At 39.8% G+C, this 21,499-nt stretch overlaps 1 protein-coding gene and 1 long non-coding RNA gene across 4 annotated transcripts in view; one reads left to right on the plus strand and one right to left on the minus strand.

Moving 5' to 3' along the window:
• Positions 1 to 5,130, minus strand: LOC144370790 (uncharacterized). Its single transcript, XR_013430745.1, has 2 exons — positions 4,062 to 5,130; positions 1 to 659 (listed from the first exon to the last, which is right to left on the minus strand). It is a non-coding gene; the product is annotated as an uncharacterized LOC144370790 (long non-coding RNA).
• Znf112 (zinc finger protein 112) overlaps positions 4,950 to 21,499 on the plus strand; it is a 24,765-nt gene continuing 8,215 nt past the window's right edge. Inside the window, exons 1-5 of one of the 3 annotated variants that reach the window (XM_021735172.3) lie at positions 4,950 to 5,105; positions 9,172 to 9,302; positions 14,122 to 14,169; positions 16,257 to 16,383; positions 19,463 to 19,558. In XM_021735172.3, coding sequence (XP_021590847.3) covers positions 14,155 to 14,169; positions 16,257 to 16,383; positions 19,463 to 19,558 — 238 coding nt within the window. In that variant the 5' untranslated portion in view covers positions 4,950 to 5,105; positions 9,172 to 9,302; positions 14,122 to 14,154. The remainder of the gene's footprint in view (positions 5,106 to 9,171; positions 9,303 to 14,121; positions 14,170 to 16,256; positions 16,384 to 19,462; positions 19,559 to 21,499) is intronic. The other 2 variants (XM_078031923.1, XM_078031924.1) reach the window with 2 other exon arrangements.

Consider the following 21,499-nt stretch of genomic DNA (forward strand, 5'->3'; position numbering starts at 1 on the left):
TTTCACCGGAAGTTTGTATGTTTTTATTATTATTATTTTACAATCATCAGCATTGTGGCCATCAGTGGTTCACAAGTAAAACTTCTTTAGTTAAAAAGCAAAATGGAAAATAAAGTTTTAAATGCATTGGGTCTGTTGCCTGCATTTGCAGGTCTTTTTTTTCAAAGTGTGACTCCATTTCTCCTAAGACCATGGGTGTTCACTGCAGTACTCCCTTAACCTTTCCTTGGGCTGCTTTCAGCAATTCTTCAGCTTTTTCATGACATTCTCCTTCCACGCTCACTCCATGAACAGAAAGGAGCTGATCTCCTCGTTTGTGGCCCCCATGCCTATCCGCTCTTCCACCTGGAATTTTTCGAGGTACATAGGTTGGACTGTTTTGTTCCTTGTCTCTCATAATATTGAACCCAAGGCCCTCTTCTGTTTTGTGTAGCTCAACAACTCTAGGATGAGAATATCCTTCACTGACCGCACAGGCAGTGACAGGAGCCTCTGCAGTTGCATTAGCTCTCATTCCAGGACGGCCACTGATATCCACAGCCTCACAGACATGTTCATAAGCCTCAGGACTGCTAAGTTGTGGAGACTAGCCTTGAACTCATGATCCTTCTGCTTCAACTTCCCAAATAGCTGAGATTATAGGCATACACCACTGTACCCTGCAAAAAAAGTTATTTTTATGTGATACATATAGTATTTGAAAGGAAATAACAGTGCCAGAGACTTGATCTTAAATAGTTGAACAAAAAAGTGATAAAGGAGCCCAGAGTGGCAAAATGTTAAGTCATACCCTCTTTCTAGATCTGTGTTTTACCCTTTTTATCAGTTTCTACAATTCATTGATCTGATTGCCTCCCTTAGTCTCCTCATATCCTATGCCAGTGTTTCCCCGTCTTTCATAGAAGAAGCCTTATGTTTATGTCTCATTGCTCAGAATTGTGTTCCATGACAACCTGTGGATTTGCAGAATATTAAGAATGTATTCCCCCCATCCACCGCCAGGATTAGAGAAGAGTCACTCAGGGCAAAGGGGTTGTGACTGACTGCTCCATGAGCAGGCCAGTAGCATCTGCTTACATGTGTCTTCTGGCCCAGGAGCTCTAAATCCTTCTCCTGTTCTTGAAATCAAAATGCAGAAAAGGGAAGAATGTTCCCATTATGTGAAAAATATTGAATTTACTCTTTTTTTTCTTGTAATTGTAGATGGACAGAATGCCTTTGTTTATTTTTATGTGGTGCTGAGAATGGAACCCAGTGTGTCACACATGCTAGGCAAGTGGTCTACCTCTGAGCCTGAGCCCCAACCCCAGCCTCAGCCCGAGTTTACTCTGTTTTTAAATAACCACCAGATTTGGTATTGAACAGTTGTTACAAAATAATTTGTGAGATGTTCCATCATGGTTCATGATTTTGGCTTGGAAGCACTATTTTAGAGGTACAGTGAATATTTAGAGCTACGGATTATTTCACTCTTATGTGTATGTTTAAAATGTTTCATAGTAAAAGGTATGAAAAATTTTATTGTCCAGAAGAAAAATCAAAAGCAGAACATGTTTTTATTTGCTGGTTGATTCCAACCTTCACCAAATCACCTGATAAAATTCCTGGTCTCACTGCTTTCCATATTCCTAAAACAGTTGTTTTTCTGATATCAAGAAGAGGGTAATAGGTGATGGAATACTTGAACAAAAGGATTTCAGAGTTTTATACATTTCTCTTTTACATATAATAATTCCTTGACCTTAACACAGTTCCTTTCACAGGCCTGGTGACCTATAGATCATAAGAAGAAATTCAAGTCAAGGAACAGCTGAAAGCTTTTGATGATTCTGCTCTATAACTTAAAGTTCGGGATGGGCGTGCCCAGGATTGTGGCTCAGTGGTAGAGCCCTTGTCTACCATGTTTGATCCTCAGCACTACATATAAATAAGCAAAATAAACGTACGGAAGAAACCCTTAAAGCTTGTGTTGCTTTTTTGTGGATTCATGCATTTGGAATGGATGCCAGGTAATAAAAATGGATGTCAATAGTTCTAGATGTATCGGAGCAGTGGTGCACACTTGTAATCCCAGTGGCTCGGTAGGCTGAATGGGGAGGATCAAGAGTTCAAAGCCAGCCTCAGCAAATTAGCAAGGCCCTGTCTCTAATATAAAAAGGCTGGGGAGGTAGCTCAGTGGTTAAGCACCCCTGGGTTTTATCCCCACTACCAAAAACAAGAGTTCTAGATGCATCCAAAACCTATTGAATTAAGTGGAAAATCCAGTCAAAGTTGGATTGAGTTTTCAAGTTCTCCATTTCTAACCCACACATTATCTTCCCCTTTTTAACCTGTTCATTTTCTTTTCACTTTTCAAGCTGTGTTCTTCTCTACCGAAGGGATTTTTTTTTTTACATTTGCCAGGCAAGCGCTCTACCACTGAGCCACAATCCCAGCCACTGATACTCTGTAATATTCCTTGTTCAGAAGTCTACTGTGTAATACTAAAATAGCCACTCTTAATTAATCCTACTTCTTGTGTAATATGTCCTTTTCCACTTTCTTACCTTTGCTGTTTTAAAGTGAATTTCATATAGAAAACATATATGAAATTTGACAATCTCTTGAGGATAAGGATGCTGCACTTTTAAAAAAAATATATAAATTGGCATGCCTAGGCCATTTATACTTAATGTAATTATTAATATTAATGAAATACAGTCTGCCACGTAGCTATTATTTCCCACTTGGCCCACGTGCACTTTCTTTTTTCCGTATTTCAGATTTCTTTTAGGTTGATTATTTTATGGTTCCACTTTAACTCTAATATTGGTTCATTACTTATATTTATTTTTAACTTTTGGTGGTTTCCTCAAGCTTTGCAATATCCTCTTTTAATTGATCAGTTTCCTATATTTTTTTAACATTATACTTCCAATTTCTCTTATCTGTTGTGCTACTGTTCTCACACATTTTTTTCTTACTGTGGATAGACATTTTACTTTCTTGGGAGCTGATAAAGCATGTCTATAAAGCTGTTTGTTGTCATCACATGACATAGAGGAGCTTGAAGTATAGAGGGCAGGCAATTGTGAAGGAAGATGGATGTGTAGAAGGGAAAACAAAAAGAAGTGCCCCAAATGCATGACTCCCCCAACATTTTCTGAATGTCAGCCAGCTAATATTGTATTATCTTTTTGTCTTTTGATGATATTTTTTAAAAAATTGTCCATATTTCACCTGCCAGATTTTTGTTACAAATTATTACTGGAAGTATACAAAACTTTTATTTTTGTCCACTGTATTTTTAAGATTTTCTGCCATTTTTCCAAAAAAATAAGTTATTAGGAGACTTATCCTCATTAATATATAAATCATAATTAAATTTTAAGACACTTCCTTTTGCAGGGGTTGTCAAATGAAGAATCATATGATCCAATTTCTGAGAACAGTTACCTTCTTTTAAACCATTGAGCAGTTTCACATAATGGCTGTTGTGTTTTTTACTTTCAGTCTAATGTGAGAGTATCTGCCCAACATTTGAGATTTTCTAGTTAAAAAAAAATAAATAAACTCAAGTTTCAAGAGGCTAAGTGCCAGATCAAGGAATCCATCAGACAAATCCATAGCATAAGGAATCTTACTTGGCAAATTACCTCAGCAGGTCAAGGGCATGCAAAAGTGGAAGGGGAGCTGTTTTTCATTACAAGAAATTCAAGTCACACCATCAAATACAATTGCTGTATTAGCATAAAGGATGTATATATATATATATATGTATGTATGTATGTGTGTGTATATGTATGTGTGTATATATATATATATATATACATACATATACATATTTTTTTTAAATTTTTTTTTGCCCAGAAGAAAGTGAGCACTTAAGCCTTTCCTTTTTACTTTTCTGGATGAGTCATTTCCTCATTCACTCTCCTTTTCTGAATCACCGTGTTCTCCACAACTTACAGTATTTATGACAGATAGCAAGAGCAGGGTGAAAACAGGTGATAATAGAAACTCAAAAATCTCAAGACTTAATAAAGGATTTGTCTTTTAAATCACTTTAGTAAGGGATTTACCACTTTTTATCAATTCCATTGGCCTTTTGACCCGCATTTCCTAATCATCAGTTAAAACCTTTTCAAGAAACCGTGGGAAACATTTGTCTTTACACTTTGCGGCCTCATCAACAGTTGCCTCGGGGTATTGTTTCTTGGGATCTACATCCATCATGGAGGCTCTTGGAAGGAACACCTTGTCGGCAGGTAGTAGCAGAACGGTCAGTTTTGTAGATCATCAAAGCTCCAGAATGAAAAAAGGCAATCCAGTCAAAGTAAGGTTGACATCCTGTTTTCCTTCAAGTCAGCTCCCAGGGCAGGTCAGCCCAATTTTCTTGCATTATCTCCATTTTTAGCTCACACACCACTTCCTTTTTATACCTTTTTCCTTCTTTCTCGGATGCATTTCAAGTTTGCTCATTATTTTCTTGGAACACCTACGTAGAGGTAGGCAGAGTTTGCTTTGGTTGAATTTGGGTATCGCGTTTGAAAGGAAAATAGTTCAAGGAAAAAAAAAAAAAAGGGCGGAGTGGGGTGGGGACAACCGAGCCGGTCCGGAGCTCCAGCCTTGAGTCAGACCGACTCCCCAACGAGCAGACCCACCACCCGAAGGCAGCCCGCCGCGCGGGAGGTTGCCATGCCGCAGACGCCGGGAGTCCTGGTCCCGAAGGTCCACACGGTGGTAAACGACCGCTGTGGGAAAGGCGTCTCTACTTCACCGCCTGCCGGAGGAACCAGCAGCACCAGCCCATCAGCCTTCTCCGCGTTTGGGAGAGTCTGGCTTCCAGAAAGCGGAGCCCCGGAATTCGACCGCGGGCGCGAAACCCCACACACTGCCTCCGGCGCGGCCGGCACTTCCGGCGTGGGAGGGTGAGGGGCGGCCTGGGGATTCTGGGAAGTGCAGTGCCGGGACCCTGGGCGGTGGGATAACTTCCGCTGCAGCCGGCTGCGGCCGCGTCCTGCTCCCGTCGGGAATTCTGGGAAGCGTAGTCCAGACGGGCTCTGCAGGCAGAGGCGCTTCCGGCCCAGGTATGCGCGGCCGCGGCCTTAGCTGCTCTCAGAAAGGTGAGCCCTCCCCTCGGCGCGTCCCCTCCCGGCGCCCGCGTACAGCGCTCTGCGTTTCGCTCCGGGCCAGTAGCGACCTGGCGGTCGACCTGCGGGAAGAGTCCGCCTACGGCGAAGGGCGGGGTTTGCGTTCCCTCCAAAGAGCCTTCTCGAGTGGCCGGCGGTTGGCGTATCCCGCGCGCTGGGCCCGCACCGGGGTCGTGCGTCCTTGGGGGTCGCGGGTCTCCTCGGTTCTGCACCCCCCGCTCCAGCCCCTTTCCTGGCCACAGCCAGCTGTGCCACCTCCCAGAGGTGTATTTGGCGAGTATCCAATCTCTGCCTCCGTTTTCTCTTCTTTAAAATGAGTGGTTTTAAGAGTTGAATAAAAAGACTGACAACAGACCTGGCACGGGGCAGGAGACGAGCATCACTGATAACATTTGTTGTTGGACTTCTTTTTAACTTCCAGAAACACAGTTCGCTGAAAGCTCCAGGGAAGCTAGGAAGGGGTCAGAGCTCCAGTTGTAGTGTCCCTGGCCCCTCTCGGATCCCAGAAGGAACCCGGGCTCTACCCGAATGCCTAGGAATCTCTCCCCACCCGGCCCCCCACCCCTGGCTGTTGTCTGGGATGTCCACTGGAAGTTATGGGGGAGTTCTGATTTCTCCCAGCCTCCTTTCCTTCCTCAACCTAGACTTAACAAAAGGTGAGGGGAAAAGTCGGGAATGATCCTTTGGCCTGGCAGAGTCTCACCTGAGTAGAATTTAGCATCCTTCCTTCTCCCGAGTTCGCTCTTCTCATGGGAGAAGGGATTTCCTTTGGCAAATCTACAGAACAGCTCTAATATTTGTTGAATACATGCAGAAAGGGGTGGTGGGTTTCAGTTATAAAGATAGCATAAACATGTAGTGCTAAATACCATTCTAAGAGTTTTATATGAATCAACACATTTAATCCTCACAGCACTATGTGGGGGAGGAGGGCTGTCATTATCATTGAGCCACAGCTTAAGTTGTTAATTCTGGTTCCTAGCTAGCAAGAGACTGAGCTGGGATTTGAATTTAGATAGTTTCAATTCTTTTCCTTAGTTCTTGATTGTATTTTCCTATCAGACTGAGAAGGTGCATTTGGATTTTTGTAGAGGGTCACAAAAGCTATGTCAATGAGCTATGACTTTTTAAAAATATTTATTTTTTAGCTGTAGATGGACGCAATACCTTTATTTATTTTTATGTGGTGCTAACTATGGAATCCAGTGCCTCATGCATGCTAGGTGAGCTCTCTACCTCTGAGCCACAACTCCAGCTCAAGCTATGTCTTTTTGATGTGATTATTTTAGTTATCTGCAATTTAATTATATTTTATATGAAACCTTTATAGTTCACATTCTGATTATAGAAGCACTATAGTTTGTCTTTTTGAGAATGTTATATATATGAACTAATACTTATATACTTGAATCTGGATTCTTTTAGCAAATCACCTTTGACATGTATCCAAGTTATTCTGTGTATGAATACTTCATTTTTATTCATTGCTGTATTTTGTGGATATACCACAGTTTATTCTTTTACCTTTTCATTGGTATTTTTTATTCAGTTTTAAGCACTTATGAATAGATATGCTGTAAACATTCATGTACAGGTTTCTGTGCTTATTTCTCTGAGGTATATATATTTAGGAGTGGAGTTACTGGGTCATATGGAAAGTGTATATTTAAATTTATAAGAAGCTACCTCACTTCAGAATATCTGTACTATTTTGTCTTCCCATTAGTAAGATATGGGAGTTCTAGTTATTCCACATATTCACCAACACTTAATATTGTCTTTAAATCTTAGCCATTCTAATAGTTGTGTATCGTTATTGCATTGTGATTTTAATTACATTGTGACTTTCTCTGATGGTTAATGATCAGCAGATCTATCTTTTCCTTTGCTTATTTGCCATTTTTATATCTTCTTTGCTAAAGTGTTTATCCATATATTGTGTCCATTTTAAATTGAGTTGTGTTTTCTTTATACATGAATAACTAACTATCCAATACCATTTGTTTGGTTTGTTTTTGTACTTCCTTTTATTAGATTGATCTGTATGTCCCTTCAATATTTCCAAGCTATCTTAATTATTATAGCTAGATAGTAGGTCTCAAAAATGGATAGTTTAATTCCTCAGTTTTTCCAGTGAAAATCATTTTATCTATTCTGGTTTCTTTGCCTTCCTGTGTATGCTTTAGAATAGCTTGCCTATATCTACAAAAAAATTCATCTGGTATTTGATTGGTGCTGAATTAAAATACAAATTTTTCATATCAGCATTTCATGTTTTTCTGCATAAGGAGCCTAAGCATGTTTTGTTTAGACTTATTCCTAAGTATATTATGAATTATTTTGGAGTTACTGTAAGTTGTATTGTTATTAAATTTTGGTTTTCAGTGGCACATTGTTAGTGTAAGAAATGTGATTTTTGCATCTACCTTGTATTCTTAGACTTTGCTAAACACACCAGAAGGTTTTCTTCTTCTTCTTCTTCTTCTTCTTCTTCTTCTTCTTCTTATTATTATTATTATTATTATTATTGGTAAATGGGGATCTTCCACTAGATAATCATGTTGTATATGAATAGGATTAGTTTTCTTTCATGCTTTGTAATCTATATGCGTTGGCTGGTTTTTAGTGCCGTGTTGATGAGTAGGAGTGGTTTGAATGGACACCACTGTCTTGGTCATAGGAAAGGCATTTTTAGAAATTCCCTTATGTTTTTAGTTTTGTGAAAGCTTTGTTACAAATAAATGTTGTATTTTCTCAAGTGCCTTTTCTGCATCTGATAACATTTTTCTTCTTCCTTAGAATGTTTGATTAGGTTGATGAATGATAAGCACACTTTCTACTACTGAGCTAAACCCCCAAACCTGTTCTTTTATTCTTGATTTTGGTAATTGGTGTCTTTTCTTTTTTATTCTTTGTCAGTATGGCTAGATTTTAAATTTTTATTGTTATTTTTTCTCCCAAAGAACTCCCTGTGGGTTTAATTGATTTTATCTGGGGTTCAACAGAATTTTTCTTCAAAGTCTGAGATTATAAATGTTTTAGCTTTTCCAGTAAATTGGCAAAATCAATGCTTTATTTAGAGATAAATCTTAAGCTAGTGTGGTGGCACATGCCTGTAATCTCAGTGGCTTGGGAGGCTGAGGCAGGAGGATTGCAAGTTCAAAGCCAGCTTCAACAAAAAAGGTGAAGTGCTAAGGAACTCATTGAGACCCTTGTCTCTAAAATAAAATATAAAATAGGGCTGAGGTTGTGACTCAGTGGTCAAGTCCCCATGCATTCTTGGTTTTGATTCCATTCTAATAATGCTCTAGTTTCTTTTGTGACTAATTTCATTGGTTGCTTAAAAATATGCTGTTCATTTCCAAATGCTTGGATATTGTCCAGATATCTTTTTGTTGTTGATTTCTAGTTTAATTTTATTACATTTAGAGAAAATACTTTGAGTGATTTAGATTTATGAAAAATGCAATATCTGAAGAGCCAGATTTATTTGAGGGGTTCAGTAGCAGACTGGAGATTACAAAGGAAGGAATCAGTGATCTTGAATATAGATAAATATGGTAATCTGAGCAGCAGAGGGAAAATACCAAAAAAACCCCAAAAACCAGAGCCTTAGGAATTTATGGAATGTATCAAAAGTCTAATATTCATGTCATTGGAGTCTCAGGGGAGGGAGAAAGAAATATTTGTGTGGAAATACTGGCCCCAAACTTCCAAGATCTGGTGAGTGATATAAAGGTACAGATTCAAGAAGCTCAGTGAATACCAATATATATATAAAAAAACTCATTGTAAATCACTTCTGGATGCGTCAGAATCAAACTCCTGACAAAGATAAGCAAGGATTCTTGAGTAGAGTTAGTGAAAGTGACATGTTGTGTCTGGTAGAACAACGACTTAGATGTCTGCAGAGTTCTCTTGGGGAAGTACGGAGGCCAGAGATGTTGGAACAACATCGTGAAGATGCTTTGAAGAAGGAGTTGTCGATCTAGGCTTTATGAAAGGAGTTGTTTTTATAAGCAAAGAAAATTTCTTTCAGGGATGAAGGGGAAAAAATGTCACATCTGTGCTGAAAGAAGTGCTAAAGGAAGTTCTTTAGGCTGAACAGAAATGATACCACATGGAAGCTGAGAATTTCAGAAATGAAGAAGGAGCACCAGAAATAGTAAGGTATTTTGTTTTGTTTTGTAAATATGAAATGCTGTTTAATGCATCTTTGTGTCTTAAAAATATACATAACTGTTTAAGGTAGAAAATTATAACTTTCTTGGCTAGAGTTTTTATTGCCCATAGAAGATTACACACGGCCGAAACATAAAGGGGAGGGTGTAGGGAACTGCCTGGTGGCAAGACTTCTGCATTTACAGTAGCAGTAAAACAGTAACACACAGTGCCCTGTGAAGAGTGGACATGGGCATTGTTACCCCACAGCAGTCACTAGAGAATGAGAAACAAAAATAGGAGGTCCAGCCTCAAGCTAAGAGCTAAATGAAAAAGATTTAAATAGTTAAAAAAAAATAACCCAAAAGAAGACAGAAAAGGAATAATGGAGTAATAGGGGAACAAAATCAGGGAGGACAAATGGGAAAAAAAATAATAAAATGGTAAATGGAAATCCAGCCATGCCAATAATTACATGAAATGCTAATGACACTGAATATACATCAGTTAAAAGAGATTATAGTTTAGGTAAAAAGCAAGAATCGAATGTATGCTGTCTAACAGAACCCTATTTTAGCTCTTAGGACAGAGATAGGCTAACAATTTAAAAACATTTTTAAAGGGTGTGCCATAGAAGCCATGTTCACATCAGACACAGAGACTTCAGACCAAGACTGTTACCAGGGATGGCAAGCAACACGATACCAGGGGCAGTCAACCGAGTAGATGTGACCGTCCTTCGTGTGTAATCACTAAGCCACAGTTATATGAAGAAAACCAAATAGAACTGAAAGAAGAAACAGAGCAATCTGCAGTCATATGGGAAGATCTCAACGCTCTTTTCTAGTGATGAGTTGAACAAGGAGACTGAAAAGCAGTAAGCTTGCAGAACCTGGACTGACGCCAGCTCACCTCATTGACATTTCATCAAAAACAACAGGACGCCCATTACTTTCCTGGGCCTCAGTGTTGATCATTTCTGTTGACCTGAGCTGACCAATGTTCCTGCTGCTTTTCTCTGATCCATCTCCCAGCTGCAGATTTGTAGGTATCAGGGACTGTGCCGAGTTCTCTGAGTGCTTCATGCCAAGCACCGGGATTGGTAGAGAGGAATTATTCAGTACATGTTTTGGCTGGTGCAGCTTTTCAACAAGTAGTAGGAAATAGACCTTCAACTTAGGTCATGTTCAGATTTTCTGAAAAGGAGTGTGAGAAGAATAGACAACTTAAATTCTGCCCTTTATCTCTAATTGGTTTTGTTGGCAGTGGAAGCCACCATTTTTTTTTACACTGTTCAAAGGGTGATGTCTACTTGTTGGAAATTACTGACCTAAGATAAATAGCCTAAGAAACAAATGAAGCCAACGTGTGGGCTCTGTTTCTTCCACAGTGACAATAAATGAGGATGGTACCAACAATAGCTAACTTTTACTGGGTGTTTGTTATAAACCATACCAACTTTCTAATGCTTTGATGAATTCAACTCATTTAGTCCTTTTAACAACTCTGCCTTTATCTACATTTTCCAGATAAAGAAATAGAGGCACTGAGAGGTTAATTAATTAATTTGCAGAAATTGACTCTGCCTGTTAGTGGCTGAGTCAGGACTGAGCTCAGCAGCTTGGTTCTATAGCTTGGGCTGTTGGCCAAGCACTGTGCCTTCATAGGCTGGCAAGGTGGGCTGGCACAGTAAGCAGGCCACAGCCAAACCTGTTTCAAAATGTCCTGGAGCAGGGGACATGGAAACTGAGTGTTCAAGGCCCTGAAGGCTCAGACTAGGGTAGGCATGTTATTACCCATGATTTCTTTCTTTATGTCCCTTCCCAGCTAAGAATGGTTTTACATTTAAAGGGTTTTAAAAAGAATAAGCAGTATTCACAAGAAGACAACATGTGAACCAAAAAATTTTCACTCACCCTTCGCACGTGCACTTGCACACACATACACACACACACTGATGATCTTAGACCCTCATACCTAGAAAGTGCAAGAGGTTATAGGGGAGAGGGTTTGGAGAGAACAAGCAGAAGGCCATGGGAGGTTCTTCTGTGTGGCCTGCTGAAAATCTAGACTTTATCCTCAAGGGAGTTGGCATACAGGCACGAGTTTTAGCCAAGAAGGAACATACCCAGACTTTAACTGTATTTAATAGATGAACAAACGAGAACATTTTGTAGAGCTACCACTATTTAAATACTTATTTAAAAAGAATTGCCTTTTATTTATGATTTTGGTGGTGTTGGGAATAGAACCTGGGCCCTCTCATACCTGGCACACACACTACCACTGAACCATGCTCCTGTCCTGCCTTTTATGTTTAATTCTAAGAATCTCCTGGGTAGTTGGTGAGTCCTTGCTTGAGCTAATGAGGTTGGTTGAGTCTGGAAGCCTTCTTCATGCTGAGCGAGTGCTTGCAAAGGCATCTGCAGCACAGGTAAACTGCTGTTTTCTTAGTGACAGTTCCAAGAGCTTCTTAAAGTAGATAGATAGCTGGGAATCAGGAGTCCTGGGTCCCAGACCCTGCTCTGCTCCTGGCTTGTGTCCTCTGGCAGCTCCCTCCAGAGGCTACAGGCCCAGTGGTTAATTGCTTGCCGGCTGCCACCATTCATCTCGCAGTCAGTGGTTTGCAACTTTCTGTGAACTATGGTCACCTGTTGGAATTTCATTAAAGCTCTTCTACAGACCCTGATTTTTAAAACCAGGACTGGGACTTGGGTATTGGCATTATTTTCTTGGACTCACCATTGATTCCAGTGAGCTGGCAGCTTGCGTATCAGCATCATAGGAATTGATAACACAGACTCTGAGCTCATAATCATAATCCTGGCTACTCTGTTGGCCAAATGGAGAAAGCAACTGAGAATCTTGATGCCTCGTATTTTCCATGGTGAAGGGAGTCACGAGCGTCCCTGCATCTTGGGTGGCGTGAGGATTCATGAGGTAGTTTCTGTAAAGCACATGGCTTGGCTCTTTTCACCACTTTTTCTGATTCCTTTTTTTGCCCTGGTGCCCTCTAACTCCTTGTTACAGGTCTTTGGCAAGCGCCTGTCTTTGAGGACAGATACAACTCAGTCATCCTCCAGGGCTGAGATCAGGCCTCCTTTTCTCTACTGAGCCCATCCCTCCCTTTCCCTCCCAAAGTCTAGGTTTTGGGCCCCTTCCATGTTCTAAAAGGACACCACACAGCCTGTCGTTTATCTAGGAACTGTATCACTTTTCAAAGGTGAATACTGGACATGTAATAAAAAAACCTCAATTCTTTCATTGCTGGTTGCACAGCCAGATTAATACTCGTCCTAGGTAGTTGTGTGTGCGTTCTGTTGACTACAGCAATGGCCTTGTAGGCAGGGACTCCCAAGGAGGTAGGTATCACCATCTAACTGAGCTGGTGACCTGTGCTGGGTTCACAAACTCTGACTACTTCAATAACCACGCAACACACAGAAGTACCTTTTCAAAATCCCAGGATGGTTCTTTCCACTGGAAAGAGAGAGAGCCATTGGAATTCTTTATTCTTATATAGGGGACACACTAGGGGAGGTTCCATGGAACATTCTATCCATAACAGGTCAGGGGTAGTATTACAAAGGAACAAGAAGACAGCCCACTCCTTTGAGTAACACCCACTCCCAAAGCTTTGCTCCTTTGCCGAGTGGAGATGGGGATCCACCTTCTTCCTGGTCAGAGAAGCCAGTCTCCACATCTCCATTACTCAAAGCTAGTGGGTGCTCAGCTCTTATGTGGCAGCTCCTGACAGGTAGGACCCTACTGAAGTAGCCTCCCTCCAGGTGGTACTAACAGGCTCTGCCTTACACAGTCCTTGCTTTTTTTTTTTTCCTCTCTTCTACAGATGGCCTTGAAGTTGCCTGAGAACAGTAAAAAAATAACAGATCTTGGGGAAGGACCCAGGAAATTAAACTTATGGTGTCTAAATTCACAAGCTGTGAGCTGCTTTGCACAGATGAGCAAACGGCCCTGCTAACTAGTTAGGGGTTCTGATCAACAGTCAAAACAGGCAGAGTCACATTTTTTGGTTGTTGTTTAACATCAGAATAATCATAGCACATAGTTTTCATTAATTTTTTTGTTTCCATGAGAGAAAGGAATGTACATTGAACCTCTTCTGAATTTAGGAAGAATATTTATCAGCCACTATACATTTTTTCTAAGGGCAGTCTCAGTTTCTAACCAGTGATATTACCGGGGAAACAAATAAAATAAGAAGCCAGAGTTGGACATTCCAGGACTGAAGGGTGACTTTCCCTGGACAGAACAATAATCTCTGCATCCAAATATCTTCCCAAATATATTTACAAAGACAGTTTTATGATGCAAAATGGTGTCTACTTCTTTAGCTGTGAGGAAATAAAGAATCTTGGAATAGTTAGAATAGCTTTCCGCTACCCCCTCATGTAATCCTGACTATCCTATAATGTTGGCCCTCTAACCATTGCAGTTTTGCAGATGACAGAATCAAATCATGTGGAAGGTCAATAAACAACTGTGATTATTCAGCGCCTGGTTTTGAACCCAGGTATTTTGTCCCCAGAGCCCACTTTGAACCAGTACATTCACTGCCTCTCCTTTTCTCCATTTCCCAGGATCAGAATGAACACCCTGCGAGATGCAAGGTGTGAGGGCTGCTGGGTCCAGCTGCGCAGCCTGTGCCAGGGTGAGGTGGGGCTGGAATCCAGCCCACACTGCCCACCACTTACCAGATGTATGTGGCTGTACCTGCTGGGGAAGGAGATCTTTCTCTACTTTGCACAAGGAAACATCTCCCTTTCTCTCTGAGCTGCTTTCATATTATCCTCTTATGCCTTCTCAGGTCTCTGCCTTTCCCTAAAAAAAGGAGGAGAAAATGACCAAATTCCAGGTGAGTTGGTTTTCATTTCTGTCATTGGACATGTTGCCCTCATTTCTCAGAGAGAAGACATACTTTTTTCCCTTCTCAACCAAAATTAAAGAAAAACAACAGGAATTTAATACCATTTGTGTGTCAGGCTCTTGTGTACATTTTTGTCTTTTTGAAGAATTTCTTAGTTTTTAATTTGATTTATTATCATTTTTCACAAATAATAGTGTAAAAGAGAATAGAAATTAAAAATCACACATTGTATTACTATACTTGAAAGTCACCTGGTTTTTCTATTGGTCATTTAAGAATATGCTTTCCTAATTACATTTGCAATGACAGAAGTTTAAATAGTTTTTTCTTCTTTTTTTTTTTTAGAGAGAATTTTTAATATTTATTTTTTAGTTCTTGGCGGACACAACATCTTTGTTGGTATGTGGTGCTGAGGATCGAACCCGGGTCGCACGCATGCCAGGCGAGTGCGCTACCCCTTGAGCCACATCCCCAGCCCTAGTTTTTTCTTCTTAATAGTGGAAAAAATTCAACTTAATAGTAGGGGCTGGGGTTGTGGCTCAGTGGTAGAGCATTTGCCTAGCATGGGTGAGGCACAGGGTTCAGTCCTCGGCACCACATATAAATAAATAAATAAATAAATACATAAATAAATAAAGGTATTGTGTCCGTGTACAACTAAAAAGTATTAATAAATAAAATACCTAATATCAATGAACTCTTTTTATCCCACTCACTACCTTTTTCTTTAAATTATTTCTCACTACAAGCTTTTAAGTTCCTGAGGATTCTTGCAGTTTTACATTGTAATATCAATTTTCCTGGATATAATCTTTACTCCAAAAGCAATTCTGAGAGTATTTTACTATTGTTTGTCTTTAATATTCTAGGGACTCAAAACTAAAAAAAAAAAACAAAAAAACCTTAGCAGTACCTCAGGGACTTTTAAAAAGAATACTTAAAATACACTTTTTTTTCCCTAACAGGATCATATTGAAGCTAAACTTGGAAAAAAAATTAGATGTTTTCACATAAGAAAAACTAAGTTATTTCACACCAGTACTTGAAGCTTTCTGTGCTTCATTATCATGTACTAATATATTGTGATTCCAAAACTTTAATATTGTTATTCTACAACACAGCAATTTCTACTTTTTTGATGTTTCTTTTGAAGAGACAATCAACAAAATTCCAGGAACTAAAAATATATATATAAAAGTGTGTGTGTGTGTGTGTGTATATATATATATATATCAACACTATTTATAATAGGTAATCTAAAACAAAGTGTGTATAAATTGAATCAGGTCACTATATTTTAAATCATCAGTTTTGAATTACTATGCAGCCCTTAAATTTTTTGAAAGATATGATGACAACATTGGTAACAATAGCAGCATTTACTGGGCACTTCCTGTGTACCAGGCACTGCTTCTAAATGTTTTACATAGCCACTCATTTTATTATTGGGACCCTATGGTATAATTATCAGCATAAAAATGAGAGAAGAAACTTGTGGAAGACCATACAGCTAGCATAGGGTCAAGCATCCAGATGTGAACACAAGCACTCAGTCTCCAGAGCTGTGCCCATAACCTCAGCAGCTATAAAAGCTACAGTTCAAGATGTGGCACAGAGGATGGGAACATACTTGAGCAATAAGAGCAATGATATCCTGTAAATTTGGTAAATTTGTGTAGCATGCACACGGAAGTAGAGATACAGACACCACCCTACACTGTTGGAACTAAAGCTTTTCTGGTGCAAATGGCTTTATTAATAAAATTTAAAACATTAATAGCCCAGATGCAACAGAGTTCTGGGTACCTGTAGGAGTGCCAAGAAAAGGAAGTAATGTAAAGTATAAGGATTTTTTTTCCCTCCAGCCCCTTTGGTTGATGGAACCAACATTATAGAAGGCAGACAGAGACAGCTACTGAAATTGGACTTGAGTACAACTATAAAGCACCAACCAAAAAGTGTGAAAAAAAATTTGACTTGAATCCTTCAGAATCCAGAACAGCTCCCTACTACTTATACTTTATCCATGCTGCCTCTCTCCCATAAACATAGTCTTGATGTGTTTGGTATTCTAGGAAATGGTGACGTTCAAGGACGTGGCTGTGGTCTTCAGTGAGGAGGAGCTGGGGCTGCTGGACTCTGCTCAGAGGAAGCTGTACCGAGATGTGATGCTGGAGAACTTCAGGAACCTGCTCTCAGTGGGTGAGGACAGGCACCTGTGTATTGGCAGCCTCCTGGGTGTCTCTGTGGGCTCAGCAATTGGAAGCTTTGGGACTCCTGGAATCATTCTCTGTGCTTGGGTGCTTGAGAGTCAAAGTGTGTTTATTAACTTTTCATCACTGTGACCAAAATACCTGACAAGAACTACTCAAGAGAAGGAAAAGCTTATTTTGGCTTAGAGTTCCACAGGTCCAAGGTTGGACAGTGCCATTGCTCTGGGTAAAGCAGAACTTCACTGTAAGAGATGTAGCAGAGGAAAGCTGCTCACCTCAAGGAAGGCAGAAAGCAGAGAAAGTCTTTGCAAGGCTCCAGGGACAAAATCTGAACTCCTTAAGCATGTCCCCAGGGACCTCTTTCTCTAGCCACCCCCCACCTGGCCACAGTTCCCACCCATTTAGTCCCTTTAAATTATTAATCCATCCCTGGTTATCTCACTGATGAAGCTATAGCTCTTGTACTCTGACTACTCCTGCGTTCACACAGGAGCTTTTGGGAGACACCTCATACCCAAACCATAACAGCTAGCAATCTCTGTAGAACAGACACAGTGTTTCCCTGGTTCCCTCCAAGCAAAAGTCTGTCTTTTGATCTGTACACAGGCAAATTTGGGTCCTGTCTCACTAGGACCCCAATCAATTTAGTAAGTCATTTCAGTTTTTACTTTTGTTATTGTTTTTTAGGACACCAGTAATTATTTATTAACTTGGTTTGTGGGAAGTATTTTTTTTAATTTAACAGTGTATTTGTAAATAACTTCAGGTTTGTGGGAAATTTGCACAAGTCAAAGAATAAGAACATTCATATAACTTTTATCTAGATTGACATTTTACCTCATTAGCTTCAAAATTTGTGCTCATGTTCTTTTTCCATTATATAAACATATATATGAAAATATATGAATGTTTATAATATCTTTTCTGAACTACCTGAAGATAATTTACATATACAATGGCCCTTTTTCTCTAAATATTTCAGTGTATATGCAGAGTTTGAGAATTCCTAAGATCACCTTCACTTCTGATACTAGCTGCTAATTTGGAGGTCCTTGAGACAGATCACCTCCAGACCCCATAATTCACTGAAGGACTCTCAGAACTCACTGAACGCTGTTATCATCACAGTTTTTGATTTATTATACAGAAAGGAAACCGATTGAAATCAACCAAAAAAAGATGCTTACAGGGCACTGTCCAGGAGTGTTTCAAGCTTGAAGCTTCTGGTTGTCTCCCTGTGGAGCTGTGCACAGTGTTGACTCTTCCCAGAAGTGCTGAGTATCAGGGTGCATGGGTTGTCGCAAGCAAGGAGGCTTGTTGGAGCCTTGGCATCGAGAAGTTTTATTGGGGTTCAGTCATGTTACATATGGCTGACCATCAGATTCCAACCCTTCCAGAGGCTAAGCTGATAATACGAGGCTCAAAGCCCAAACCATAATTACATTGTTTAATGTCTGGCATGGCACAGGGCATCTGGCTGAACAAGAGACTTTTCTCAGGTTGGAAATTCCAAGTATTTAGATCCTCCCAGGAGCCAAGTGCAAAGGTCAGACCTCTCTTTGGAGAAGATGAATCCTTTACTGGATTCTGTCTGTAGAATTCTACTTTTAGAAATAGGAATATTCTCTCACATATCCCTGGTACAGATATACAACTTTGATCTAATCTATTATGTATGCTCTAATTTTATCCATAAAGCTGATTGTGATCTGCAAATGTATTTTTCTCCCTCCAGACCAGGGTCTAGTCTGAGTCTTACCTAGTCATCATGTCTCTTTAGCCTTGTTTAATTTGGAACATTTTCACAGCATTTCTCTTTTATGGCAGTGACATTTTTGAAAAATACATTTACCCCTCCCTTTTTGAAAACAGACCTTTCCCAAATTTTCCTCATAATTAGATTTACATGTTCCATTCAGTTGGGAACACTGTATATAGATGGAGTGTGTTCTTTTGAAGGTGTTGTGTCTTGAGGCACATAATATTCTCTCACAAATGAAGCTCATTTTGATTCTGTTGGTCAGCACAAGTAATTCCCTATGGATTTATCATCCAGTGATGAGTCTTGGCTTATCTTTACCATGGTGGTTACACAATGATGATTTCTCTGACTTTAGTATTTCCTTTACATTTAACAGATTTGGTATTCTGCAGTAAGAGCCTCCTCCCAGCTTTAATTTATTTGTTATTTGTAGGGGTTTTTGAATTTTTAAATAATTTATAATTTATTGATAAAATTACTTTGTTGTCATTGTTCCAAATTTGGCTTCTTTAGACTGACTCCTGTACCTCTGTAACATGCCCTAATACTCTTTTTAGCACTTCTTTTATGGCACAGCCTGATGTCCTGTGATCATCTTTTGCTTTGCCCCAGATATGGAGGCATCCATACCCTTTTGGGGAAATCATATTTAACTCCAAGGTCTGGATGTTGCATGTGGTCATCCACCACTGTGGTATCTTTGTTTCTTGGTCTCAGGACAGAGCTAGGAAGTGTGTGCACACACATGTATGTACATATACACATAAACATATACTTACATATACACAAACATACATGTAAGTGTGTATACAGGTGAATAGATGTTCAGTTTCATTCAAAATAAAATAAATGTTAGTTAAAGTTATACTACATATAATTTCTCACCCATGAGATTGGTGAAAATTTTAAAGCTATACTTTTTTTTTTTCTTGTATAGCTATGGGAAATAAAGCACTCTTATTCATTGAAAGTAAGAATGCAAAATCATGTTATCCCTAATGAGAGCAACCCCAGACAACATCTAACAAAACTCTGTACTTACCTTTCCCAGCAGTCTATTTCCATCTATATTTTTTCCATAAATATAATCAAGTGCAAAAGAGCATTAACAGTACATTGCAATTTGTGTAAGAAAGAGGAACCCAGGTAAAGGTTATGTGTATCTGCTTATCTTTATAAGAAGAAACACAGGAGGGAAGGATTAGTGAAAAGGAGGGAGCCATACTTGAGTATACCTTTTAATCTAGTTTTAACAAAATAGACATCATCAAACTTAAATATTTTGCCCTCCTTGTCTTTCTTATAGCACATCAGCCCTTCAAACCAGACCTGATAGCCCAGTTGGAGACAGAAGAAAAGCTTTTAATAGTGGAGGCAAAAATCCAAAGAGATGGATATTCAGGTGAGACTTGTTCAACAAGGACTAGTAGCCAGTGAGCCCCTCTGGAACACAAGGCAGGAAATGTCAGTTCTGTGCTTAAACTCTGCAGTGGTCCCCATTTCAGAGATAGTAAATTTAAAGCACTTACAGTGGCCCACTAGGACCTATAGTATCTGCCTTTTACCTCCTTGGTTTTGACCATTCTTGTCAGTTTAGCTACATCACCCTATTGCTTCCCACCAGACCTATAATCTGTTTTTCCATCAGGTTCTGTGACTTACTTTTCTTGCTGTCTTAATTTATAAATTGATTAACAGATGCATGGTCCTTGCTGTCTTCAGTCTACCCTGGGACAGCTAATAGATATAGACTAAATCAGGGTAATTGAAGAATACTCTAGAGTGTTGATTGTATCTGATAACTACAGTATTGGAGGGAAGATGGCCAGAGTTTCATTAAGGGGTCCTTCTTCCTGCCCAGGATAATCCAAGTCACCCTAAGACTTACAATCTGAAATAATTGGTAAATAACAAAGCATAAATACTCAGAAATATTTACAGAAAGTGAAGCTTCTGATAGGTCTAGTCCACATGGGTTCTGTAACTAGACAAAAGACAAAATGGCTCATTTAAGGGGGTATATCAAAGACAGGGATAAGGTTTTATGGGTGGAGTCTTGCTTTGTGATGTCTTGCAGTCAGCAGGTTGACATCTTGGCAGGTCACACCCATCTCAGGTGCTGTGTGGGTTACAGCAGAGCAGGAAAGAGATTCACATTGTCCCTGGGCAGTTGACCAGAGGAAATGACCATTGGTCATTCCTAGACACCAGATGTCTCTATCCATGAAACTTCCATGTGTGGTGAGCCACATGCAACCCATGGACGGCTCCTGACACTGCATGTCCTGTTTAGCTGTCTTTGGGTATTCATAAATAGGTAACCATTATTCCTAGAAGACAAGAATAGCCAATCAACTAAAGTAATACCCAATGATCAGTGCCAACATAGTACTTGACCTTTCTCATGCAGCAATTTCAAGTGAGACACTCTTGAGTTCATATGCCCATTCTGTTCTCTTCTCTTGCCTAAACAGTCTCTTCCACATAACATCAGTCTTGAGGTAGAATTTTAAGTTGGACATTTACATGAGTTCAAACATTTAATGTTTCTTGAATCCTCGAGACTAACATCAAAAGCCACTGTCACAACTGTGTAGTAATGGATTCTCCTGGGTAGAAAAAAAAAGAAAATTTAAAAATGAATTTATTCATTTCTATAATTTTTGTTTCCATATCAGTTAAGGTTCAAACGGGTTACACATGGTGCAGTGCCTTCTTGAGAGCAGGGTTTGACAAATATTTTTTCCAGAGGTCCAGATAGTAAATATTAGGCTTTGCTGGTCATATATAATCTGTGTGGCATATTATTTGCTTTTTTACATTATTTAAAAAACAAGAACTAGCCAGGTGCAGTGGCATTGTCTGAGTCTTTGCACTTAGGAGGCTGAGGCAGGAGGATCACTTGAATCCAGGAATTCAAGAGTAGCCTGGGCAGCACAGTGAAACAGTCTCAAAAAGAAGGAATGAAGAAAGGAAAGAAGGGAGGTGTTTTAGTCAGTGTTTTTGTCACTGTGAACAGTTTATTTGGGACTCATGGTTTCAGAGCTCTCAGTCCATAGATGGTCCTCTCCATTGCTTTGGGCTCAAGGTAAGGCCGAACACCATGGCAGAAGGTGTGGAGGAAGAAGACAACTCAGGACATGACAATCAGGAAGCAGAGACTCTACTCACCAGGAGTGCCCAAAGGCATGCTCCCAATGACCCACCTCCTACAGCCACACCGTGCCTGGCCAGGGTTCCCACTCAGTTAACCCCTATAAGTGGATTAATGCACTGATTAGGTTATGACTCTTGTAACCCTCTCACTTCACCTCTGAGCCTTCTAGTGTTGTTTCACACGTGA

The sequence above is a fragment of the Ictidomys tridecemlineatus genome, chromosome 15, assembly GCF_052094955.1.
Source record: "Ictidomys tridecemlineatus isolate mIctTri1 chromosome 15, mIctTri1.hap1, whole genome shotgun sequence".
In the NCBI taxonomy this organism is placed as follows: Eukaryota; Metazoa; Chordata; class Mammalia; order Rodentia; family Sciuridae; genus Ictidomys; species Ictidomys tridecemlineatus.